The sequence below is a fragment of the Hippopotamus amphibius genome, chromosome 4 (genome assembly GCF_030028045.1).
Source record: "Hippopotamus amphibius kiboko isolate mHipAmp2 chromosome 4, mHipAmp2.hap2, whole genome shotgun sequence".
Lineage (NCBI taxonomy): Eukaryota > Metazoa > Chordata > Mammalia > Artiodactyla > Hippopotamidae > Hippopotamus > Hippopotamus amphibius.
In genome coordinates, this window is record NC_080189.1 from 148,636,304 (window position 1) to 148,664,111 (window position 27,808).

Below are 27,808 nucleotides of genomic sequence, written 5' to 3' on the forward strand. Positions count from 1 at the left end.
GGCAGCAGGACCGCGCGCGGCTTGCCTGCTTTGCAGCCATGGGGGCTCCGGCAGGTTTGCAGACCGACTGCGAGGCGCTGCTCAGCCGCTTCCAGGAGATGGACAGTGTGCGCTTCGAGGACTTCACTGAGCTCTGGAGGAATATGAAGTTCGGGACCATCTTCTGGTGGGTATTTCTTGTTCACTGCCTGCCTGTCTTCCCGCTCGGAGGCGGCGGACCGAGTTTCTTCCTTCCCCTTCGCTTCCCCGAACCTGGGAAGGGCTGAGAAAAGTGGCAGCCTCTGAACACTGCCTCCATCTCTCCTGGGCCTTCACTCGTGCTTGGCTGCGCGCTTTCCCTGGGGGAGTTCGTTGGCTTGGGTTCCATCCTTTTGCGGCCTCCTCCCGAATACGTATCTCTATCTGGGCGCCCTTCTAAACCCTTCTACCTCCACTGCCTCACCCGGACCTAGGTCACCATCATTTGCCCTCCTCTAGTCTTGCTTTCTTAGAACTCCATGTTTAAAAGCAAAACAAACATACAAGCAAAGACAAAATCCTGCATGGTTAAATTCATTGTTCGCGCAACCGCCGAAGTTCTAAAGTGCAAGTTTGATCATGTCACACCCTTGTTTCCCACCCTTCGGTGGTTTCCGTTGCCTTTGGGGTACAGCTCAAATTCCCTAACGTGGCTGGCAAGACCCTTCGTGACTGGCCTCTGCACATCGCTGCAGCTTCATCCACCAGGCCGCTCCAGGCACTCGCTTTCTTGCCGCGTCTGCGCGTGGCCCTCTCGAGGCGTCTCCTCAGCCAGGAGCTTTCCCGCAGCTCCCTTTGCCTTATTCTTCATTCAGGTTTAAGCTCACGTGGCAGTTCCTCAGGGAAGTCTTCCTTAGCCCTTCTAGACTAAATAAGGTGTTCATGCTCTCTTTTTCCTGTAGCGCTTTGTGCTTATTTTATCTCTTGACTTAACCACATTTTACTGTGTGTAGTTCAGAAGGCGGTATGGTGTAGTGGTTAAGAGCGTAGATGATGGACCCCAACTGCCTGAATTTGATCAGAGTCCACTAACGGTGATTATGTTAAGTGCACACGAAGCGCTCAATAAATATTCATTATGATGATTATATTTTTTAAAATTCAGCTTCCACTAGACTGAGGACAGTGGCTGGATGAATCTGGTATTCCATTAGCTAATACTAACAACACTGAAAAGCCTAAATAATTGACTGACTGAATGAGCTCTTGTGATTAAAACTGTTTTGCCGAATAAAATGTCAACGTCCTCTTTTTTTCTCTTATTTGATGTAAAATAATTGCTTGTGTAGTTTGTACATTGCAGGAGCTGGAGAATGGAGAACTGTTTGTTGTACAGTTAATGAAAGGAGAGGAACTGATTTTTTTAATGGTACTAAATGTAATGCATTCATAGCTGTATTTAATCCATAGAACAACTCTGAGGCCAGTAATTATCCTTGTTTTATAGATGAGGAAATTGAGGTTTAAGAAGGTTAAGTAATTTCTCCATGATCACGCAACTAGTAGGTGGTAGAGCAGATATTTTTTTTTTTTTTTTTATTTTTCAACTACTGTATTTATTTAAAACAAACTGACAGGTTCAAGCACCCATCTGAAGAAAAGCCAGCAGCATTTTTAAACATATTCAAAGTAAGATTTTGGCCTAAGCCCTTAATACCTTCCTGAACAGCCATGCAACTAAACACCCTCAAGAGATGTTACATAAGGGGAATAAAACTTTGAGAAATTTGTACTTCTTCCCTTGGATAATAGAAACAAGGTAAAAGCAAATCCAGATTATTTTTGAATGAATGGCTGTCATGTTTAACACACTCTGAGCTCTATAAAACTAGAGCCACTATCATATATGCTTATATAGATATATACTTATTTTTAATAAAGTCTCTTGCTTCAAAATTTAAGGATGATTTTTTTCCTGGTCAGTCACTTCAAGAGGACAATAAATAAAGTAGAAAAGGATGAATTGTTTTGCATATTTCTGTGGAAGAACAGAAAACATTTATACTTTGAGAGGTTCAGAAAATTCACTGTACAGAAGGAACAGCTTATATACACTATCTGTGCAACTTTTCTTGGCTGGGGTATTTAAATGCAAGAACTCCTCCAAGACAAGAGCCACATTCATTCTTGTCCAAATCCCTCTGTCTCTTCTATTGCAAAAAGAAGTTTTTCCTTTAGTTGTTCATAACTCTTATATGGTGGTAGATCCAAGCGATTAAAACATGTGTGGCTTCTTGGTAACCAGGTGTCTTTGCCAACTTTTTCAATGCAAAATTTTTGAGGCCCATTACTTCCCATGAGCTCAGCAAATCCTCCCAGAGGTAAACGGCAGGTTCCAGTGACAAACTGCAGTAGTCGCATCCTTACTTCATTGTCTGTCTCTTTCACAAACTGCCAAAACCAAATGATCTGCTTGCTGTTTCTGGTATAATGTCGATACACAGTGTTTCTCTGCCAATCTGCCAAGTCAACCTCCTGCATGCCACACAACATGACCTCCAATTCTTTTTCATCAAAGTACTGCAGCCACTGAAGGGGAACAACCTCATTAAAACCATCAAGAAAAGCTTTGGTCTGCTCTTGCACTCCTCAAGAAAAACGCCACTCTGTCATTAAACCAATATATTCATCTTTGTTCTCCTCTGTCACCAGGATATTGGAACCTCCCAACTTCAGGTCATGTGAAGTAACTTTTCCCAAAATCTCCATGTCAACAGAAAAGTACATTTCTAAGCCACATTCTTCAATGTTGTTGTCTCTGATCCAGATAAGGGAGTTATAAAATTCAGTATCAATAGATTCCAAATCCTTAATAGTCAGTTTTTTACTTAGCATACGCTTGTAGAAGGGTAAAGAGAAACCAGTATCAATAAACTTTCCATGAAAAAGTGCCATAGCAATAAAACGACCAATGAAACAGAAGTATGAAAGATGGTCTGGATTAATGGTTGATGCTGGGTTTATCTGTAGACAATAGTTGTTCTTGCCAGCATACTCAAATAAGCAATACATGGGGTTCAAAACTTCATGTGAAAGCAGGAAAAACCATTCTCTTGCCAGACCACCGTAATCAAGTCCTTCTTCTCCTCTAAATATTACATATAATCGCCTCCTCAAGTCATACGGTTTTAATGCCATAATCTGTAGAGCAGATATTGAAACCACTATGTCTTACTGTTTCCGAAACCCCTGATCTTTCACTGTAATCCTCTTGGGAAAAGTGGTAGTTTAGAAAAACTTTTCTGGGGTTACTCCAATTCTTATTTTAATGAGGAAGAAGCTAAAATGAGAAAACAAGTGGAGACCACTTGAGTGGGGGATATTCTTAAGGAATTCCTCTGGCTGCCAGTATGGTAGTAGGTATTTTGTATTGTTTTAGTATATTTATTACTTAAAGAGCTCAGGCTTTGGAAGTATGCTGGAGTCTGCTTTCTTACCCTGCTTTTTATTTTTTTTTAAGCTCTTTATTGGAATATATTTGCTTTACACTGTTGTACCAGTTTTTGAGGTACACCAAAGTGAATCAGCTGTATTTATACATATATCCCCATATCCCCTCCCTCCCGACTCTCTCCCACCCTTCCTATCGCAGCGCTCTAAGTCATCACCCGTCATCGAGTTGATCTCCCTATCCCAGCTCTTTAAATTGGTGAACTTTGCCCTGCAGAATTGGGAGGAGGGGGTGCGTCACAATGTACTGTGGTTCTCTGACTTTTTCACCTAAGTGCCTCAAGGGCAAATTAGGATTAGTATGACTCCCTGAGGGCATTGGGGAAAATCTCTATTATATTTTAAAATGTACATATATTTTTTAATTGAAGTTTAGTTAACTTACTGTATTATGTTAGTTTCAGATGTACAATGCAGTGATTCAGCAATCAGATACATTACAAATGATCAAGCATAAGTCCAGTAACTATCTGTCACCACACAAAATTACTGAAGTATTATGGACTTTATTCCTTATGCTGTACATTATATCCCATGGCTTGTTTGTTTTATAACTGGAAGTTTGTATCTCTTAATCCCCTTCACCTATTTTTCCCACCCATCTACCCTTCTCCCCTCTGGCATCCACCACTTTGCTCTCTGTATTTATGTCTGTTTCTGTTTTGTTTGTTCATTTATTTTGTTTTTTAGATCCCACATGTATGTGAGATCATGCAGAACTTGTCTTTGTCTGACTTATTTCACTTAGCATAATAGCCTCTAGGTCAATCCATGTTGTCAAAATGCACATAATTTTTGTATTTTATTCTGTAACATTACCATGGTTATTTTAATATATTAAATATTTTAAGTTCTTAACCAGTAATAATTTGTAACCCCACCCCTTTTGCTCCCAATTCAGCAATAAATTTGATGCTTTAGAAAGATGCATCATGTTTACCTAGTGCCTCAGTGTAAGAAGCACAGCAGAAAATTAGGTCTTTGTGCATGAATCATGAAAGGATCAGATGTGGAATGCCCATCCACTTTCTAGCAGCTGCTATTTAAACAAGTATATACCTCTTCTGTTATTTTTTTCACAGTCATAATATATTTTCTCTTTGTTTTCTAGTGGTAGAATGAGAAATTTAGAAAAGAACACGTTTACAAAAGAAGCTTTGGCTTTGGCGTGGCGATATTTTCTGCCTCCATACACCTTCCAGATCAGAGTTGGTGCTTTGTATCTGCTGTATGGATTGTATAACACCCAACTGTGTCAACCAAAACAAAAGGTAATATTCGGTGAGTTGTTTTCTTCCAGCAGAAATATGAAACAGGTACAATATTTTCACAACCCACAAATCGAAATGGCAGTGTTTCAAAATTATAATACATTCATGAAAAAAGATTTACTAACAACTTTCTTATTCCTCTTATTTGCAGATCAGAGTTGCCCTGAAGGATTGGGATGAAATTTTAAAATTTCAGCAAGATTTGATAAATGCACAACATTTTGATGCAGCTTATATTTTTAGGCAGCTACGACTAGACAGAGCCTTTCACTTTACGGCAATGCCTAAATTGGTATGTTATCTAAAATAGATTGTTTCTCAAAATGAGAAATTATGCTTCGTTGTCCATAAAGTACCTAAGTCTCCAGAAAGTGGAGAGACTATTATATAGTTTCCAATACTCAAAGAAAGGCTTCTTAAAGTAGGAAAAATGTTGGAAATTCCCTGGCAGTTCAGTGGTTAGGACCCCGTGCTCTCACTGCTGAGGGCTCAGGTTCAGTCCCTGGTCAGGGAACTAAAATCCCGCAAGCCGCATTATTTCAAAAGTCTAACAGCCTTTGTGAAATGGATTATTTAATAAATAAATACTTAGAGCTGCTTTTTTTAATCCAGGTTTCTGATAGACAGTTTTTTTATTCCTGGCTTACTTATTTCAGTACTTAAAATATATATCTTTTAAAAGACATTTATTTTAAAGACATTCATTATTATTTAGCTGTCATACAGAATGAAGAAAAAAATTCAGCGAGCTGAAGTTACCGAAGAATTTAAGGATCCAAATGATCGTGTAATGAAACTTATCACTTCTGATGTATTAGAGGTAAATTTGTTTTTATGTTCTTGAATATTTTTAAAATACTGTTTTATTGTTAACTATATACTGAGGTTATACCTTCATCTACTGGATACTGAAAATTTTTCTAGGGCTTTTAACCAATCATAGAATGCTATTACCTTCTCTAAAATGTCAGCAATACGACACCCTAAATATATCAGAATTTCTAGAATAAATGTTGAAACAGTGAGAAACAGAAAGATGTCGAAGACTTATCTTGGACTAAGGATATTTAGATTCAAATACTGAAACCACCATTTGTATTTGGCTTTAGATAGGTCATAAAACAAGAATTTAGTGACTTTATTATCTTTTTAACAATATGTGTTCATTTTCTAAGTTCCTTTTTACAATGCTAGTGTAAAAACTCACCATTAAAAACAGCGAGGCTATTTTGATGAAACAAAAATTTGAAGTCAAGAATAATGGATAAGAGGTACAGTCTTAAAACAGCTTTTCCATCTAATATATTTTGGTATATTATTTGAGTTACGCAGTATTGAGAAAATCTTCTTTTGCATTGGTAAGTACTGATACAGAGTTTTATCTGAGTAGAAAAGTCATCCTGAGGTTAAAACAAAACCCCACTAAAGGGCTGTAGCCTTCTAATCAATGATCCATTCCCTTTTCAAAAGAATGGATTCATATGTACATAGAGAATGCCCAGAGCAGCTGGGGGGCCTTGGTCATGTTTTTTCATTTCTTTCAGCCTTAGTTTGCCCCTCTTTAGTATTAGGATTGCAACCCTTATTTCATCCAGCTGTAAGAATAGAGACCAAATTATGCCTGAAGAGTGCTGGGTGTGGCCTATGGCACATAGTAGACTCTTAGTAAATGTTACTAGTTTTCCCCCCAACCCTATTCAGTCTTTTCCTATATCAAGAGTGAAAGAGGGATCAGATCTTTGATTTGCTCAAATGTTTCTTTGTGTTCTAGATGCTGCCATGTTCTAATAGCTTTAGCTGTTAGGTCATATCTATGATTTTCTAATTCAGGTAGCAGATTGATTTTTTGAAAGTGCTCTGGGTCTGCTCTGTATACTGACTTTATTTTTGAGGGAGAATTGTTAATCTGGGGTCCATGGATGGCCTAGAGAAGGTCCATGTGTCATATGTATGGACGCTTGGTTAGGGTGAGGTACTCTATCCTCAGATTTGCAAAGGTATTCATGTCCCCCAAAATGTTAAGAATTACTCAGTTAGAAGGAAATTGTTTACTAAATATCTAAGGACATGGTAAAGTGCATGTTTTGTGTATGTTATTTTACTTCTTAACAACATTCCTGCAAAATAGGTGTTTTAAACAATTTTTAATTTTTTGTTAATTTTTTTTAAAGTAGGTGTTTTTGTCCCTGATTTAAAGTTGAGAAAACGGAGGCACAGAGACATTAAGTTAGGAAGTGATGGAGCCAAGTTCTATATTGCCGCAAGGCCTGTTTGTTGGATAGCAAAGGCCTTGTCTGAGTTGGGTCTGAGGTTGGAAATATATCATTTGCAGACATCTAGTGAAGTATAAAAAGAATTAGGATCTTTGCCCTCTTGCAGCTGAGCAAGAAAGAGGTGGGAGAAGATCATGTAGGAAAATAAATTGTGAAAAAAGAACTTTGGGTAATAGAGGGAATTTGTGTTTTGTCTTTATGGCAGAAGGGAATTATTTAAAAGTTTTAGAGTTTGGAGAGACTTCAAGTATATATTTAGGTTTGGGGTAAGGAGGCAGTTAGAAGGAGGGCTTGTGTTAGAAGAGAAGCGGCACGGTCCCTGCTGTGGAGGAGGTGGTGGGTCTGTGACCAAGAGCCTGGTGAAGAGATTGGCCTTGAGCAGGAGAAGGCACTTCTTCCTTTGAAACCTGAGGGAAGGAGGTGAAAATGGATTCAGGTAATTGGTTGTGAAGAAGAGAAGCAGAAGGCAGACAGACCTGATAGCCTGAACTTTAAGAGAAGGCCTCCTGTTTGGAATAACCATTGTGGAGAATGAAAGATGTTGGGATACCAGAAAGGATTTGCCAAGAAGTACTGATGTGAATTATAAAGAGAGAGGCAGAGAATGTTTTATAATAGCAAGATATTGTTCTTATCAGTACTTTCCAAATGAAAAAAAAAAGATATTTGAACCCAGTTGGTTGTAATTTTTGATTGTCGACTAACTTCGTGGTAAAATGTTAATTTTTTTTCAACATATCTTGTTAAACATTTTTTTTTTCATTTGAAGCTCTTTTACTATTGTGTTGAATTAAATAAATTGTATATGTCCACAAGCAGGTACGGGACATTTTAGAGAACGGAGCTGGGTGATGCACAAAGCCATATTCTTTTAGGGTGATTGGAGGGTCAGAAAGGCCAGGCTATGAGATGCCTATTCCTGGAAGCTTCTAGGAATGGCGAAGTCTCTGTGAAGGCATCCTGACTTTATCTAGCATCTTTAGCTTGCTACAAATCTGCTTTGGAAGCCTTTTCCTTGAATACCTGTGTTGGCTCTATTCCTCCTGTGCTGGCATAGCCCATGACCCATTTTCATGGATAATCCCTAAATTTAATACTTTTCTATTTTCCTTCTACTGCCTGCAAATGCTATTAAGTCTTCATGTCAGCATACTTGAATTATGGTCATGATTCTGCCACTCATTAGTTGTCTTTTGTAGTTAAGAAGGTATAATAAAACGAGAATAGGATATTGAAACAGAATATCTGATTTTTTTAAAAAATTGAGGTATAATTGATATATAGCATTATATTCATTTCAGATATGTAACATAATGATTTGATATTTGTATATATTGCCAAGTGATCACCACAGTAAATCTACTTAATATCCATCACCGTACATAATTACAATTTTTTAAGGCCTCTGATTTCTAATTCCAACTCTGCTAGTTAAATAAAACCTTTAGCAAATCATTTCACTTTTGAAGCTGTTTCTTCATTTATATTTACAGTTATAATAATGGCATTACATGTTGAGTATTCACCATATGCCAGGAACTATACCGAATGTTTTTTGTATTTTATCTCACTAATCATTGTAATAACCCTGCAGAGGAGTTAGTATTTCCCCAGTTTTAAAAACAAGGAAACTGAGGGACTTCCCTGGCAGTGCAGTGGTTAAGACTCTGAACTTCCACTGCAGTGGGTGGGAGTTCAGACCCTGGTCAAGGAACTAGGATCACACATGTTGTGTGGCACAGCCAAATAAATAAATAATAAAAATAAAAACAAGACAACTGAGGATCAGAGAGGTTGAGTAATTTGCATAAAGTAAGATGCAGACACTGGATTTGAATGCCCAGGTGTGTAAAGCTCCAAAGCTCATACACCGTCTTCTATTTCTTAGTCCGTTGATTTTGTATAGTGTTTTATTTTTTTGTTTTGTTTTGTTCTTTAAAATATTTATGTATGTATGTATGTATGTATGTATTTGGTTATGCTGGGTCTTAGTTGCAGCAGGCAGGCTCCTTAGTTGTGGCATGTGAACTCTTGATTGTGGCATGCATGTGGAATCTAGTTCCCTGACCAAGGATCGAACCTGGGCCCCCTACATTGGGAATGCGGAGTCTTAACCACTGCGTCACCAGGGAAGTCCCTATAGTATTTTATATCATACAGAGTACTTCCACTGGTATGAGCTCACTTAATACTTTTATAGTGTGTTAGGTGTCATTACTTCATTTTGTGCAAATGTGAAATGTGATTCCCAGACTGAGGGATTTGCCCAAGGTCACAATCTAGCAAGTGACAGAATTCAGGCTCAAAACCAGGTCCAGCTAGTGGTCTTTGTCCTGTATTGTGGTACATATAAAATAATGGGAATATAGCACATTGTATCGTGTAAAAAGTTAGGGGCTCCCCATGTCTGGACACTGTTCCCCAATTGAAGATGCTGCATATGTGAGCACTCACCACTCAGATGTCGATCGAGTCCATCAGAATCTCCTAGAAATGCATTGGGTAGCCTATCTTGGGGATGACTCAGAGGTTGCAGTGACCATTGGTGATGGATCGTTCTCTGCTCCTCTTTGAACCAAGTCCCAGTGCTGGTTTTACGTGATTCTTAAGTCTGCCTGCTATGTGGTATCTTCCTCTTTACCCTGTATACCTGCCCACTTGCCCCAGGTTTCTGGGGGAGGAAGGTCTAAATAATAAATGATGCCACAAATGGTGTCATAAATCACTGTCTATTTCATTTAATCTTGAATCTTATCACTGAAGTAATGAGGAAGCTTATGGGGACAGGCTCAGAGCTTTGAGATTTGTGAACGTCAGCACATCTCTGGAGGATTGGGTTGAGAGTCATTAGATAGGAATTTCCAGCTGAGCATGAAGAACTGCGTAAGTATCCTTCATGTGACAATATGAAATAAAAAGGCGATCTTAGTTATCAGGAGTAATATTTAAAGGTATGTGGTACTACGAATAATTTTTATTACATCCAGGAATGCAATTCTATGTTAACTAGTATTTCCGCATCGTTTCTACATACAGTGTGTATTAATTATTGTTTGTTGAGTTGAACTCAGTGATTCCATACTTCTGGAAAGCAGACTCTTAATAGTGTTGTACTAGTTTGCATAATTATATTATTTTCAATATATTGTAGTATGTTATTCCTTCTCAGCTCTGTCACTTTGGAAGGTGATTTTATTTTGTTCTGGTTTTCCCTTTAAGTTTCTCCTCGAAAACTGAATTAAAGGACTCATTTTTTCACTTTTAGGAAATGCTGAATGTTCATGACCATTATCAGAGAATGAAACATACAATTTCAGCTGATAAATCCAATCCAGACAAAGCTCTCAGCTTGATAAAGGATGATTTTTTTGACAATATCAAGAACATAGTTTTGGAGCACCAGCAATGGCAGAAAGACAGAAAGGTTTGTAACTGTTTGATATGTCACCTTTGCATTTGCATCATACGTGACTGGCTAGACACGGGTGAGGACATTGAGAGGCAGCCTTGCTTAGTGGCTACCTCCTGTGAAGCTAAGCTCTGGAGTGCTTTACTTTTCTAGTGTCGGCTTTGCCAGTTATTAGCCATGTGATGTTATTTAACCTTACAAGTGGATTTTATATGTAATTATATAGTATATTATTAAATACTTATAATTAATAAATGTAATTATATAATATATAGTTAAATAATATCCATTACACACATACAGACACACACACTGTGCACTATACATAATTATAGAGGAATAAATAATCTGGGTGTACTATGGATGTACTACAATCTTTATAATTTAGCATTTTCCAGAGGTTTCAATTAGCAGTCTTTGAGCCAAATACTTCTTTTTTTAATTTGCATATCATTGCTCCTAATGTTTTAAAAATTTGAATTAATTACCAACATTTAAATATTTGTGGACTTAACTTAAAATTCCAGACATCCAACTCTCTTAAAAGTGAGAGGTTCAGTAACACTGGTCCTACTTTGCTGCGTGGCAATGGACAGCTACACTTGAGTGGTGGCTTCTCCCACTGTGACAGAGCATGTGCTTTCTGTTTACCTCGTGCTCTACCTGCCTTGGTTTATCCGTTTACAAATCTCATCAACACGTCTTCCATTTAGTTTTCTGATCCAAATACTGATGCTAGAACTGCCCAGATGTCACATTAGCCTTTTCAGTAGAGAAGATTTTTATTCTGGAAACCTGAAGGCCAGCCTGCTAAATTTACCTTTGAAACCACTACTCCATCTAATTTCACTAAATACTTCTAGGAAAAAGTAAGTAATTTCTGACTACTTACTCTGTGTTTTATAATGTGTTAGTGTTTTCACAAATGCTAGATAGGCATTATATATTATTTTTCAGAGAGATTTGTTGCTACTTTTTGGATTATATAAAGGAAGATGGCTCAGAACTCAGTTTTAGAGAGGATAAACAAGGAAAGTGATGAGGAAATAATAGCCTTGGGGAAAAGGAAATAATTTGCTTCCTCTGCAGACATTTATTTTAATGAGAGCACATTTTAGATGAACGTGATAACCACTACACTACGGAAACCACACGAGAGCACATTTTAGAATGTTTGAATACTTGAAGTGCTACAGATGGGTCGCACAAATGACCTAGGTACCTAATGTGAACATCTATCATAGTACTCTCTTTTAGTAACTCTCTTTAATGAGCATTACTAACACCGCTGAAAACCTGAAGGTAAGGAGAATAAACCAGTTTTCTCACTACCACATAAAGTGCATGTTACCTCTCATTAGTTAGGAGGATTTTGGTATTTTATTGATGAATTTTGTAACTCTTTTGAAACCTAACAATGATCTTAATGTCAGGTGGTGAACCATGTTTTGATACTGTGAAATATTCTTTTAGTTTTTCAGTAAAGTAAATGATTTTCATTGTTTTGAAATTGATTTTCAGTTAGTTTTTAGTTGGTTTGAATTGTAAATGTGTAAATGTAACTTTTTTGATCTTTCAGAATCCATCCTTAAAATCGAAAGTTAAAGATGGAGAAGAAAAGAGTGAAGGAAATTCACAACAATCAGAGGTCAGAAAAATTCAGTATATGATTGCTTTTGGGGCAGTAGTTTGGTTTGCTTTTCATTTTATGTGTGGCTGTGGTTCTGTATATTAACCATAATGTCCCACGTTCAGTATTATAATACATGTCTCAGAAAATTCTATAACATGGGTTCTATGAAGGGCTAGCCTGTTTTTACTGGAAACCTTGTAAAAGACCACATCAATTATAGATTGGGAGTGAGGATGTTCACAGTTTTCAGCAGGGAAAGGGAAGGATGGTAGTGGAAGGTGCCCTCAGTCCTTACAGGGGCAGAGTAAGAGTTTTGTAATACTGTGTCTTTTCTCCCTTCCTGTCAGCCTTTTAGCCAGTGTGGAGCTCAAGCTACTATTTACTGCTTTCTGCCTCCAGAGTTTTCATCCATCTTAGTGGATGAGGCAGGGAGCCATCTTTAGGCTTAGGCAGATGAGGAGGGAATGGCCTGGTCACCAGGGCTTTCGTTCATATCCTCCTTAAATCCTGAATCAAAACAATCAGTAGCCATGGGGATGTTATCATGGCATCTATTAGAAAATGGTACGTATTTATGTGCCTTTACTTAATATATGTCCAATAAATGTTAGTTTCTTTTACCCTACCTTCTATCTCAAATCTAATGCTGATAAATACCTGGGAGTTCATAATTTTGCTTAATGTTTGTGTTTCATTTTTATTTTTTAATTTTTTTATACATCTTTATTAGAATATGATTGCTTTAAAATGTTGTGTTAGTTCCTGTTGTACAACATAGCGGATCAGCTATATTTATACATATATCCCCATATCCTCTCCCTCTTGAGCCTCCTTCCTACCCTCCCCATCCCACCCCTCCAGTTCATCTCAAAACACGAAGCTAATCTCCCTGTGCTATGCAGCAGCTTCCCACTAGCTATCTATTTTACATTTGGTAGTGTATATATGTCAATGCTACTCTCACTACATCCCATCCTTCCCCCACCCCCCCCAAGTCTGTTCTCTACATCTGCATCTTTATTCCTGCCCTGTCACTAGGTTCATCAGTACCACTTTTCTAGATTTTATATATGTGTGTGTTAGCATACGGTATTTGTTTTTCTCCTTCTGACTTACTTCACTCTGTATGATAGACTCTAGCAGCTCATGCAGCTCAATATCAAAAAAGCAAACAACCCAATCAAAAAATGGGCAGAAGACCTAAATAAACATTTCTCCAAAGAAGACATACAGATGGCCAAGAAGCACATGAAAAAATGCTCAACATCACTAATTATTAGGGAAATATAAATCAAAACCACAATGAGGTATCACTTCACACTGATCAGAATGGCCATCATTACAAAATCTACAAACAGTAAATGCTGGAGAGGGTGTGGAGAAAAGGGAGCCCTCCTACACTGTTGGTGGGAATGTAAATTGGTACAGCCACTATGGAGAACAGTATGGAGGTTCCTTAAAAAACTAACAATAGAACTACCATATGACCTGGCAGTCCCACTGCTGGGCATATACCCTGCGAAAACCATAATCCAAAAAGAAATATGTACCATGATGTTCATTGCAGCACTATTTACAATAGCCAGGACATGGAAGCAACCTAAATGTCCATCAACAGATGAATGGTTAAAGAAGATGTGGCACATATATACAATGGAATATTACTCAGCCATAAAAAGGAAATTGAGTTACTTGTAGTGAGGTTAATGGACCTAGAGTCTCATACAGAGTGAAGTTTGTATGTTCTAATTTTTTCCCTTCTTGTTTATTTTTATTTCCAGAGATGTGAAAGAGCAGAATCATTAGCAAAAATAAAATCAAAGGCCTTTTCAGTTGTTGTTCAGGTAAGTTATTTCTTTAATGAGGTAATTTAGAAATTTACTTGATGCTTTTTTAGTCATATTTTTATTTTTTCATCAAAGTAACACCTGTGCATAGTAAAAAAAAATCTAATAATACTGTATGGCTTATATAATCCAGCAGTCTCCTGCTCTACCACTTCCTGCCCCTATACTCCTGATCTCAAGAGGCAACCATCTTCACCTTTTTTTTTTTTTTAGTTATTTCTTCTGGTATTTACCTGGAATTTTGATGCCATTGTTCTTTATTGTCTTCCAGCTTCTAGTATTCCTGATGGTGGAAGGTTTTAGGATTTTCTCTTATCCCTGGCACTCTGGAGTTTCATGATGATGTACCTGGGTGTAGGTCTCTTTTCTGTCATTGTCTTTGGCTCTCATGGTGGACATCCTTTTGATCTGATAGCCTTCAGTTCTGAGGGATTTTTTGTATTGTTTCTTTGATTAAATTCTTTGCTGCATTTTTGCGCTTTTTATTTTCTTGAACTTTTATTTTCCTATCTTTTCTGTTTTTATCTATTTTCAGAGAGATTTTTTAAACTTTATCTTCTGAACCATTATATTGATTTTTTTTATTATTTCTGCTGACATTTTTTCGTTACTAAGATTTTTGTTGTTATTCTCTAAATCTTTTCTTACTTAAAAAATGTATTCCTTTTTTATTTTTTCTGGATGCAATGTTTATCCGTTTTAGGATGTTGATTACAGTTTTTTGAAGTTTTCTCCTTTTTCTCCAGGGTTTTTATTTTTGTTTATTCTGTTCTCTGTCTTTCATTTTGGTGGCTTTCTTCAAACATTTGAAGATGTTCAGATTGTATTTAAGAGTGGTCATGTGGAGATACAGCTTTTCAGCCTCCATGTTTTTCTTGGATCTAGTCGTTTTTACCAGAGAGCAGGTTTCCATTCCATTGTCTGGAGGAGGAAGGTGGTAAATAAGCCCAGCTGCCAATATTTTGGGTGCCCACAGAGAATCCGCCAACAGGCTTACCATTCCTTGTGGAGGCTTCCCTCATCCCCCACCATTTCCACTGAGAGGCTTTATCCCTTTCCTTAGCTGTACTGGTTTCCTCAAGCCTTCAGCTTCTCGGGTTTAGTCTCTCCCGAGAGCACACCTGTTTTCTACAAGAAGAGGTCAGTTGTTTAGCTTTGAGGCTGGGAAATGGGATACTGTCCCCTGTGTAGACTTTTCACATATCTACTCATTTTTTTAGACCCACTTCTGATGACCCTCAATTCCTGATCCACCCGGACCAGCTTTCCTTGTAGTAACTTCCTCAATACAGGTGTCAGCTTTCTTCATTCTAACTCAGCCATCACTTTTCCACTTCCAAAATTTTGTTGCTCCGTTCACAGCTGCGTTGTTTCTTATTATCTCCATTTTGTGAGTTTATTCATTTTGATTCCTTTCCTCTCATTTTAGTGGGGTTTCAGGAAGGAGCACCGATAAGCTTATGTGCTTAATCTCATATTTTTTTTTTTTTTTTTTTTTTTCATGACTCTAAAAATCTTCATTCTATGGGAAACTACTGTCATTCTCTGGTTGTAGAAATAAAAAGGAATAAATGAAAAAATTAACAGTGACTATAGATTAGTTAAGTGTTATTGAGTATAAAATATTGTCAAAAGAAAGCATTAAGGACAATAAATTAATTATTCCAAATTCTTTTAAACCAGAACTGTTTCCATATTATATAGGCTAATTGTTGTTTAATGCATTTCTTAAGACATTATGAAATACTTTTAAAATTTATTTTTTAATTAAAACAATTAATTTAAACAATTAAATTATAATCTCCATAAATTGTTATAAGCATGTGTCATTGCATAGTTGTGGGTTTTTTAATTGTTGAGGTATAATTAACATACAATGCATGGTAGCTTTCAACCTGTTGTTAATACCTGCACCACATATTTGACATTAACTGAAAACTCCTGTGTTAGTCAGGGCTCTGCTTAAGCAAATAAGGGAATTTATTGACTGATGTAACTAAAAAAGTCCCTGGAGTTTCCCTCTGTTTCTCACCTCTGATATTGCTTTCACTGTCTTCAAGTGCTATTCATGACAACTCCAGCCTTGTGTGTTTCCAGCTTTAAGTTCAGTGGAAAGGGAGAATTTTCCTTTCTAATAGTTAAACAAAATTCTAAAATTGAGTTGTGTATCAGCTATGACACAGATCACTCGCCCACCCCTGAACAAATCACAGTGGCCCTGGGGATGTGAAACTCATTTTGACTAGATTAAGGCTACATGGCCATATGTAGAGCCAGGCATAAAGTATTTCCACTTGAAATACATGGTGCTAACTAAGGAAAATAAAATTTTATTAGAAGGAAAGGAGAATAGGTTGGTTATCAGGTGGTAAAAATGTACTTGTCCTTTATACCTCTACTTCAGAGCCATGCAACTACAACAGTTTAACCCAACAAGGAAATTTTAACCCAGTTTAAGTAGATGATGATGACAGCTGCAGGGAACTCTTCCTGTTGTAAAGATAAAAGTATATGGCAAGTATTAAGCAAGCGAGTATCATGGTAAAGTACTTTATGACAAGTATTTCTGTAAATCTTTCCTCTTCTTTGATTGTCTATTTTAAATCACCTATCAGTTGGATTCATTTTGTGATTCATTGTAGTTAATTGGATTTCCAACTATTTAGGCATCCAAGTCAAGAAGGCATCGTCAGGTCAAACTTGACTCTTCTGACTCTGATTCTGCATCTGGTCAAGGACAAAACAAAGCAACTAGGAAAAGAAGAAACAAAGAAACATTGAAACCAGCAGGAAGGAAGATGTCTTCCAGAAACAGAGGTAACTTTTTAAGACTTAAAAAGGGAAAACAGGTCTTAGTTACAACTTCCTCTCACCATGTTTTCTTTATTAAAAAGGATTAGATACTTGTTTAAAAACCTTGTGAGATTAATATTAAACACAAATTATCTTAGATTCTTGGAATCGTACTACTGCAAGGGGCCCTGGAACTCATCAAATTCATCATTTCATAGATGATGGAATTTAGGCCCACACAGATTAAATACCTTGTCCAAAAGTGATGTAGTTAGATAGTTATAGAATCAATCTAGAATTATCCAGAGCATACTTTATTAGTAATTTTTGTGTGTGAATCACACATGTAGAATAAAGTATAAGTAATACATTCTATAAACCATATTTTCCATTAGTTTCACTAACTAAGCTGTGCCTGTTTTTCTCTTGAAACAGGTAATTTATAAAATTACCTTTGGTATTTGGGTTTTTTTTTGTTTGTTTTTTTAAAAAATGACTATATATTCAAAAAGTTTAATTTTTAAGCACCATACATAAAGTTGGAATCTGATTAGCAGGCTCAAGGGGCAAAAAAGGAGCATTAGAAACACAGTAAATATTTAGTGTCTGACATAAGAAACACAGAGCCACTGTAGCAGTGTATGAAGGTACGTTATAGCCTTTTAACATGTGTTTTTCCTATATTGAGACAGCAGAGGGAAAATTGAAGTTAAATACCTTTAATATAGTCCAGATATGTTCCATAACTTAATGCTTGAAGTGCATGGAGAATTGAGAGGAGGCGATGCCACATTTGTTAAGGATAATCAAAAAATACTTTAGAAAAAGAGTTTGTTTTAGTTTTCTTTACAGAGCTAGCAGATATTGTGAAGAGAACTGTTAGACTAATCTCACTTAAAGTATTAATGAAAAAATTCTAAGTTTTACATATCAAAAGAATCTCAGATACAGAACAACTTGACTGCATACATTCATTCTAAGATATAGGGATGGTGCAGTTAGGTATCTATCAATATAATTTGCCATATAACTAGGTTAAAGGGGAAAATGTGAATTCATTTTAATGATTACCAAAGAAGACATTTGATAAAATCCAGCATCCAGTCTTGATTTAAAAAAATATCCTCTAGATCTAGAGAGTCAGCAAACTTTCTGTAAAGGGCCAGATAGTAAATATTTTAGGTCCAAGTGGAACCTTCATACATTTCTGGTGCGAATCCAGAATGGTATAGTCACTCTGAAAAACTGGCAGTTTCTAATGAAGGTAAACATATACCTACCATATAACATAGCAGTCCTACTCCTTGGTATTTACCCATGAGAAATGAAAACTTATATTCACACAAAAATTTCTATGCAAAAGTTTATAGCAGTTTTATTCATAATCGTGAAAAATTGCAATCAGCCTAAATATCTTCAGCTTGTCATTGTGTAACAAACCGTGGTATAACCATACAGTGGAGTACTGCTCAGGACTATAGGAACTACTGATGCATGTAACAGCATGGATGAATCTCAGTGCACTGTGCTGAGGGAAAGATGGGAGACACAAAAAAGGCTATATATGATATGATTCTATTTACAAGACACTCGGGAAAAGGTGAATCCACAGAGACATGGAAAAGATCATTGGTTGCTAGGAAATGGAGGTGCAGGGAGGTATTGGCTGCAAAATGGCACAAGGGAAATTTTTGGCGTGATGGAATTGTTCTGTGTTCAATATTTTATTATACTGGTACTTGCATAACTATGCATTTATCCAAACTCCTAGGTTTGTACTACATTAAAAATGTAGCTGTATGTTAATTCAGCCAAAACCAAACCAAAACAGAAGACATAAGGAAAAGGTTGATTCATTTGATTATACTTAAAAAATTCACTTCTGGTAGAATAGAATGTTTTTTCTAAAGTAGCACAGATACTTAGGTTTAGAAACCTGCACATTTTTAATTAATTAATTAATTTATTGGCTGAGTTGGGTCTTTGTTTCTGTGCATGGGCTTTCTCTAGTTGCGGCGAGTGGGGGCTACTCTTGGCTGCAGTGCGTGGATTTCTCATTGCAGTGACTTCTCTTGTTGTGGAGCACTGGCTCTAGGTGCGTGGGCTTCAGTAATTGTGGCACATGGGCTCAATAGTTGTGGCTCAGAGGCTCTAGAGTGTAGGCTCAATAGTTGTGGTGCACGGGCTTAGTTGCACCACGGCATGTGGGATCTTCCTGGAGCAGGGATTGAACCCATGTCCCCTGCATTGGCAGGAAGATTCTTGAGCACTGTGCCACCAGGGAAGCCCCAAGAGGTGTCTTATATTCCATAAAATGCAAAAGGTCTTGCCGAAACCTTTTGCAGCATGTAAGGTAATGCTAAAATTTTTAATTTTAGGAGAGCCATTATAAATTAGCAAGAAGACAACCACCACCCTTCAGAAAATGGTCTTAGGACATGAACAGGCAATTCATGAACAAAATACAGTCACCATACATTTAAAGAGATATTTAATTTCATTAATAATGAAAGAAATGTAAATTAAAACATGATTTTTATATAATTTATTGTATTGGCAACATTAAAGATAACTAAATATCCATTGATGATGAAAGTGTGAGGAGATAAAATCTGAATTGAAGTGGGAGAATAAGTTGGCACGTCCTTTTCAGAGAGCAATTTGAAATAATCTGTCAGTTGATGTTAATCAATTTTATTTATTTATTTAAATTATTTATTTATTCATTTATTGGCTGTGTTGCATCTTCGTTGCTGCGCATGGGCTTTCTCTAGCTGTGGCAAGCGTGGGCTACTCTTCATCCTGGTGCGTGGGCTTCTCATTGCGGTGGCTTGTCTTGTTGTGGAGCATGCACTCTAGGCACGTGGGCTTCAGTAGTTGCGGCACACAGGCTCAATAGTTGTGGCACACGGGCTTAGTTGCTCTGTGGCATGTGGGATCTTCCTGGAGCAGGGATTGAACCTGTGTCCCCTGCATTGGCAGACAGATTCTTAACCACTGCGCCACCTCGGGAGTCCCTTAATCAATTTTAAATGTACATGCCTTCTAACTTAGCAATTCATTTGCTAGGAATTTATCCTTTACAAGTGACAAAAACACACAGGATATTCATTCCAGGATTATTTAAAATGGCAAAGACTATTAACTCAAATGTATAACATTGAAAAATTGGGTACATAAAATTATTATCCATATAAAGGAATATTTTGCAGTTATTAAAAAGCTGGAGAACATTCTATATATACTGATATGAAAATATGTCCAAAATATACTGATACACTAGTGAAAATGTTTTTTTAAAGAAGAGTATGATTCATTTGTTAATAAATATATGTGTAGACACAATACAGTAATATAAAATAGATAAACATCAAGGTTCTACTGTATAATATAGCACAGGGAATTATATTCAATATCTTGTAGTAAACTGTAATGGAAAAGAATATGAGAAAGAATTATATGTATACATATATATGTATATATATGTGTGCATGTACATATAGGGTTGGCCAAGAAGTTCATTTGGGGGTTTTGGGCAACCCAGTATATACAGTGAATCACTTTGCTACATACCAGAAACTAACAAAACATTGTAATCAACTATACTTCAAAAAACATATGTAGACAGAAGTACAATGTATATCACTGAACAAACCTAGAAACATATAACAGTGGTTAATTCTCAGGGATGGGATCATGAGAAAGTTCTAAGTCCATAAATTTCTATCATGTTTGAATTGTATGGGATAACCATATGTTTAGTAATCAGGAAAAATCCAAAGATTAGAAAACAAACGAATGTAACAGTAATTCCTTAGACTGAGGCAAGTAGAGGGATTGGCATGAAAAAAGGCAAGGTGGTTGGAAGTATGAGGTGTGGGGGGTCCATGTTTGCCTGGAGTGTAAAGGATGTGTGGAAGAGGTACTGTTCACATAGCAAGATATGTTGAGGACTGTATTGTGACCAGGCCTTCAATGTGGAACCGAGAAGTTCGTGCTTCATTTAGTAGGCAGAGGGGAGTCATCTGAGACTTCTGAGCAAGCAAGTGGTGCGACCAGTTTTCTTTGAAGAAAATCAGCCTGGGAGTAGTATGGTAGGTAGGTAGGAAAAAACTGAAAACAGGAACACTAAGTAAAAGGCTGTTTAGGAGTAATGAGAATCTGGCCAGGTGGTAGTAGAAATTAGACAAGCAGACTAACAGGGGAGCCAGTGGATATCTACAGATAACCAAATATAGAGGCTGGTGGAGATGGATGAGACAGGGACGCTTCATGCCTAAGCAATTGGGGGAAGTTGGTGACTTTAACAGAATAAGGATCACAGGATGAAGATTTCATTTGAGGGGAGAATCTGCCCCAAATAGCCATCTGGCACATAAATAGGTGCTCAAGTATATTGATAGGATTTACCTAAGTTTGTATTACTTAAGCTTCAGCTATACCTGCACACCATTCCTAGAACATAACCTGTGTGCTTCTGGAGGAACGTCAGTAACAGGGATGGTGATACATGATGGTGAAGATGATGACGGCTATTATTTATATAATGCTTGGGCTCCCAAACTGTTTTCACACGTCCAGGGTCACCTAACTAATAAATAGAGCTGAGACTTGAATGGCAGTCAGTTTGAATCCAAGCTTGAATCTTTAACTGCCATATTTGCTGTCTCTCAGGTAGTTGGAAGTGTGGATCTGGAGCTCAAATTAGACACGCAGTTACGTAATTGTTGTATTCTAGCTGTGTGTCCTGTAATCATGTGTGTTGCGATTGGGCAGCAGTTTATTACTTGTAACTGCATCCCACGTGATTAGCTTTGAACAGAGTAAAAGTATCAACCAGACACCCTCTGGGGAATTAGTTTTGTGGATAACTGAGGTTAATGATTTAAATGTCAAAATTTACTTTTTAAAAGTTTAATTATTCTGGTTGATATCCTTCTAAAACATACTACATTCTTCTCTGTTGTCTTCTACAATGTGCATTTATTTTTATACATGTATCTCATGTTTTCCTATTTTCTAGTATGGTGTATCCTCAACATAATTTAGTTTTCTCTTTCTGATTCAGGGTTATCATCATGAACATATTACTTTTCTGGGTTTTGTAATATAATGATCCTATCAAATATCTTAAGCGTGTGGGGCAGTTGATCTTTGTACTTACGACTTTGTGCTGCAGAACTTCGTCCGTTATGTCGTTCTGTCACATTTGTTGTGGTGGGTATCTCTCTCTTCTCAGTGTGCAGGCTTCTAGCAATTTTTTTGCCTTTTTGCTGCTTCTTAACTGTACTGGTTTTAAGAAACGAGTTAGCCATTCATTTCAGTTTTATGTAAAATAAATGTAATTAGGTTCTGGGTAAGGGCCCTGAGGAGCATATCTGTGACTGAAGTTCTTAAGCTTTTATTTATTTAATATGTGGACACATCCTGAAGTTTTGTGTGTTCACTTCTTGGTTCCTGGCTGCGTGATAAGTGGGTGAAGCATTGTATTTTGTTTTTAAGTGCTTTTAGAGAATATTGCTTTTCTTTTTTAAACTTACTTATTTAATGTAGAAATAGGTCTAAAATGTAGTTAATCATCATGTGACTAAATGAAGTTTTTTTTTTTACAGCTGACAGTTTTTAACTCAGAAATCCTTCCCTTGACATTGTTGAGTACATTCTGTTAGGTTGTAAATGTGGATCTTAAAAAGTCTTGAGTGGTCGATACGGATGGACATGGTACAAGATTGTGAAGAACAACATTTGTAATTTTTGGTAGATAGTACTGATTATAATCTTGTGAACAACAAAATTTTATAGGTTCAAAATCTAGCCCCCCTGCCACCAAAATTGTGATTAGATATGGAAATAGATTTCTTAAAAGATTATCATCTTAAAAATCATGTAAAAAATTATTGTATTTAATACTTAGGACTTCCAAGTAAAGGTAAAATTCTATTTTAATAACTTAATGGGAAATTGGTATTATTTTTAAAATTTGAATTGTGTTAAAAATGGAAGCTTACTCTGTAGTTTATTCAGCTTCATCTAGAGTAATCTGTTCATTCCATAAAATCTGCATCTCATTAAGATCCCAGCATACATATGTTCAGAGCAGAAAGCTTAAACTCATTTGCTTTCTTGCCTCCTGTGCTGGCAGGTACTTATTAACATATGTGAAATACTGTGTTATAAAATAGTTGAATCCATATTTGATTATTTACAGTTTATTGAGGCCATGCTGTATGGCAGGCACTTTTCTAAGTTCTGGGGTTACATCAACCTAAACAAACCAGAATCTATCCTTGTAAAGCTTACCTTCTGGTGGGAAGAGGCAGACTGTATACTGTATATTAGGATATCAGGTGGTATGTGTTATGGAGAAGAATAAGGCGGCATTAGGATTAAAGAGTGACTGGGTGTGGGGGATGCTACCAGGACAAGGAAGTTATGTGCTCAATGAGACCTAATATCACAATGGTATTTGATTATTTGATTAGGATATTTCTTCAGGCAACAGAAAGTTGATGTAGAAAACCTCCAATGTTTTAGAAAATGGAAAGTTACTGGCAAATTATGACTAAGAGAAATACATCTTGTAGAGCATACGTGGTGATACAAGAAAGTGTGTCTGCGTTCAAAAAGAAGGCTATCACATGGCCTCTTCAAGATCAGGAGGCTGTACGTATGTGAAAAAGTGCAAGTTAAGAACCTGTGTTCAGGACTTCCCTGGTGGTCCAGTGGTTAAGATTCTATGCTTCCAACATTGGGGAGATGGGTTCAGTCCCTGGTTGGGGAACTAAGATCCCACATGCCACGTGGTGTGGCCAAAAAGAAAACCCAAAAGAACCTGTGTTCATAGACAATCTGAACTGTATTGCCATAGTTTGTAAACATTTTCCTTCACTGTAATGTGATTTTACAGCTGTTTGTTAAAATAGTAAATAATTTAAAAGTAAAATTTTTGTGTGTGTTTTGTGCTTGTATATGTGAGAAATGCCTTATTTTTAGGTTGTTTTATTTAATGATGGTTCCTTGGACAGCATTCTGGTGTTCTGCAACCAATATGGAATATTTGTCATTAAATCCACATCAGTTTTGTGTTTTTTTTAAAGGCTATTAACTAGAATTACATTTATGATTAATTAATAAAGTTGAAGAAACACATGATTATTCCCTGATTCCTGCAGATATAACCTATGCTGTGTGAGATAAAGATTGAACAGTATATCTATGTTTGGCTAATTTTGTTTCTTCCCTTTTCCTCTGTTTTCTTTAAAGGAAGAATTAGAGACTGTTTTCAAAACATAGGTATAAATATATTATAAATTTGTTAAAACTTTTTAAAAAGATAGGTATTTTAATATGCATGTTTCTGTTTACCACTACAATTTTAGCTTTTACTTTAAATATCTAATTTTATGTTATTATAATAATGTCATTTGTGTAAAGTTTTTTCTCAAAGATTAACATTCTTTGTTTTCATATAAAATATTTTTTTCAACTATTTCCAGGTGACATGCAGAATGTACATAAGGAAGATAAGTCTTTAAGTTTGAGTATGCCTGTAATTACAGAAGAGGAAGAGGAGAATGAAAGTTTTAGTGAAACAGGTACAGTTGAAATTTATCATTTTTTTGTAGAGCATCAAGGTTTAGAACCCTTGAAGAGCATGACGCTTGGCCGTGTGTTCCTGTGATGCTTTTATCTTTGGTACTTCGGAGAATTTTAGCATTAATCATACCGTTAAAAGCAAATGATAATACAGTAAATGAATGGGTACGGAGAGGCAGGGGTCAGGCCAGGTCAGAGGTGAAGGGTGGCAAAACACTGTTATTAGTAAGTGAATATCTATGATCGTGAGGGTGTCTGAAATGTATTCCTAACAAAGGGCTAAGTTCACAAAATATGAATTTCTAGATATAACTTTAAAAAAAAGATTTTGTTAAAAAATATTTAATTTCAAATTCTAGTAAATGTAAAATTTTCACCTATGAGATGATGATTGTAACTAAATGGTAAATTGCACAGCATGAATTAAAATAACTATATCTTTTTGTGTTGCTGCGGTCTTAATTTGTTTGTAGTATTTGTCAAACAATAGTTTAAATAACTATTATCTCTAGCAATAATTACAGTAATGTACAGAATAAGTTATATGTAGCAGGCAAGGCTTGATAATTGGTAATCCACCAATGACAGTGAATATACGGTATGTTAAGAATCTGCCTAATGACTTTGTTTTTCATTCTGGCGCTGTGTTCATTCAGCATACATTTATTGAGTGCCTGTTCTGTTTCAGGTGCTTAGCCAGGTATGGGAATATAAATAGACATATAGTACAAGAACCACTCTATTTTGATCACAGTGAGTGTAGATCTGAGCACAGTGAGTGACTTCATAGTGGACCTAAGTAACTTTTTTAACGAATCAGATCAGCCTGTGCCTCAGAGGACCTTACAATTTAGTGTGGAGAAAAACAACCCAGTACCTTAAAGAGAAACAGCGTGCTATGGAAGTATATAGAAGAGGAAGACAATTAAAAGAGAGTATTTGTTCCTTCAGAAATCTGAGTGCTTCTGTGATTTGCTTATGTCAGCATAAAACAGTCCTGTATAATCTTATCGAGTTTCAGACTGTGGTTGCTTCCTAGTTTTGTCTGGTAGCTCTTATTGCGAGTAAACAACACATGTACACCTTTATGGCTGCCTGGGCAGTCCCATTCTAAAGTCTTTCAGCTTGTGAGTTTTAAAAATTTGGTTTTTATTAAATCAGAGTTACATAAGCACATAATTTAACAATTAACAATTTTATAATACTCGTTATAAGCAACCACGGACTTCTGACCCTGACTCCCATTTCTTATTCCCTGGAGACAACTCTTTCATAATTATTTTGGTATGGACCTCCATGTTTCCCAGTCACATGTTTATATTGTCACTTATTCTTATTTCAGTTCTGTGAATGATCTGTTGAGGAGGGCAAGGGTTTAGTTCTCCTTAGTATGTTCTTTCTTTTCTTATTTGAAGTGTGGTTCATCTCCATCACTATGTTAGTTCCAGGTGCACAACACAGTGGTTTGATATTTCTGTACATTACAAACTGATAACCATGATATGTCTAGTTACATCTGCCAATATACAAAGATGTTACAATATAATAATTTTATATATTCTTCACCTCCCAACCCAAACACATAATACTGCCTATCACCCATCCTCTCAATATAGTTATTTTTTTAGTTATGTCAGTATTCAGGGTTTAGAAAACATTTTTAGTAGCAGGGCCATGTGATATATACTATGATTCTCCCTTAACCTGAACATTTATTGTTTGCCTTAGAGAGTTAATAATAATTTTTTGCCTTATTAATTTATTTCTTTATGTACTTATCACTCATTTATCCCCAGACTCTTCTTCAATGTATAAATCTCCCCTCAAAACACTCGGGCATGTTACGCATTTTATCAATGTCACCTTTTTAAAGAAGTCTCCTCCAGGCCTCTGACCTGCTTTACTCTGGACATCATTCTCTTGGCCTGCTGCTGCTTCTTTCCAGGAATCTGTTTTCTTTTTTTTCTTAATTTTTTCTTTGTCTTTTCTCATTCCTTTTCCTGTCACTCTCTGTTCAGTTTTCATTGGTGGGGAATATTCCTTTCTTTTACATCTTCCATAATTTTCATGTTTTTGTGTCTTCTATTATTTGCTTTGTTTTTAATGATCAGTAACTTTTAGGTTCACAACTCTTTTTGTTGTTGTTTTTGTTGTTTTTTAGAACTTCTAAAATTTATTGTTTTTTTGGCTGCATTGTGTCTTCATTGCTGTGCAGGCTTTCTCTAGTTGGCAGCAAGCAGGGGCTACTCTTCATTGCAGTGCATGGGCTTCTCATTGTGGTGGCTTTCTTGTTGTGGAGCACAGGCTTTAGGTGTGCAGGCTTCAGCAGCTGCAGCACGTGGGCTCAGTAGTTATGGCTCGTGGGCTCTAGAGCGCAGGCTCAGTAGTTGTGGCACATGGGCTTAGTTGCTCCGTGGCTTATAGGATCTTCCCGGACCAGGGATCGAACCCATGTCCCCTGCATTGGCAGGCGGATTCTTAACCACTGCACCACCAGGGAAGTTCCTACACAACTGTTTCTAGATGGATACTTACTTGAGTGTTGGTCATGGTGTCTGCCATGGTGGCCAAAGTGATGTATGGTGCTAGTGTTTTGGGTTATATTTTCAGGTTTAATTAATCTTAGTTTCTCTTAGCGCTGGCGCAGATACCTTTCAGAGCTGGCACGCTGGGCCCATGCTAACTATAGGGAAGGCACACTATATGAAACAAGCTCAGAGCAGCTTCTCATCAAGTAGCATTTAGAGATTAGGATCCACATTAGTGTTTACAACTGCAGTATCACGTTGAAGGAGAAAGATCATGTGTGTGTCAGCTTTAAGATTCCCTGTGTCTTTGTCGTGAGGGAGTTCTCGTTGTTATGCCCGCCTGTATAGTTTAAGTACGTGTTTATCAATCACTTAGCACCTGTTTAGGCCTGACAGGCTTCTCAATTTTTTGTCTTTAGAGTTCACTGCACCCAAGAAGAGAAGAAAACAGAGAACAAAGAGTCTGGGGTAGAGTACTTAATTTTGAGCGTTCTGACAGAAGAAAAAAAAATTCATATTTTGTGTATTGAAAAGGAAGACTGCCAGTATTAAAAATCATTCTTCTGGGAAGCTGTAGGTATTTCTTTGAAATGGCAATACTTTAATATAGTTCTAGAATAAAAGTTAAAAAAAATTAGAAGTATTTAAAATTTAATTTTAACATTTTCTTTTGTGAAATACACATAAATGAAGGTAAAATTTGGATTTAGAATGTAATAGAAATAATTCTGTCATTTGCCAATTATTGCTATTTCCCACAACTTTTTGTGGTATTCTATCTTAGTACACTTCTGGAAATATTAATTATTCTATTTAAAATATTTTTTCTTGAAATATTAATGTGTATTATATGTAAATGGCTAATTATTTTATATCTATAGTTTGGTAGTGGATTTGTTTATGATGTTTATTAACTATTATATATTATGTTAAGTGCAATAAAGTTTTTGCCTTGTTTGCTTTATTTTTTTAATATTTGAAACTTGTATG

The 27,808-nt window shown here is 36.5% G+C and overlaps 1 protein-coding gene across 2 annotated transcripts; it reads left to right on the plus strand.

Moving 5' to 3' along the window:
* On the plus strand, positions 1 to 27,667 carry SNAPC1 (small nuclear RNA activating complex polypeptide 1). 2 transcript variants are annotated; one of them, XM_057732783.1, is made up of 10 exons: positions 1 to 166; positions 4,580 to 4,739; positions 4,891 to 5,031; positions 5,455 to 5,559; positions 10,278 to 10,436; positions 12,001 to 12,069; positions 13,836 to 13,898; positions 16,568 to 16,718; positions 24,191 to 24,289; positions 27,238 to 27,667. In XM_057732783.1, exons 1-10 carry the CDS (start codon positions 39 to 41, stop codon positions 27,288 to 27,290), a joined length of 1,128 nt encoding a protein of 375 aa, XP_057588766.1. In that variant the 5' UTR covers positions 1 to 38; the 3' UTR covers positions 27,291 to 27,667. The 2 variants fall into 2 exon arrangements, with proteins under 2 accessions (XP_057588766.1, XP_057588767.1); XM_057732784.1 differs by lacking the exon at positions 4,891 to 5,031.
* Positions 27,668 to 27,808: the final 141 nt, after the last annotated feature.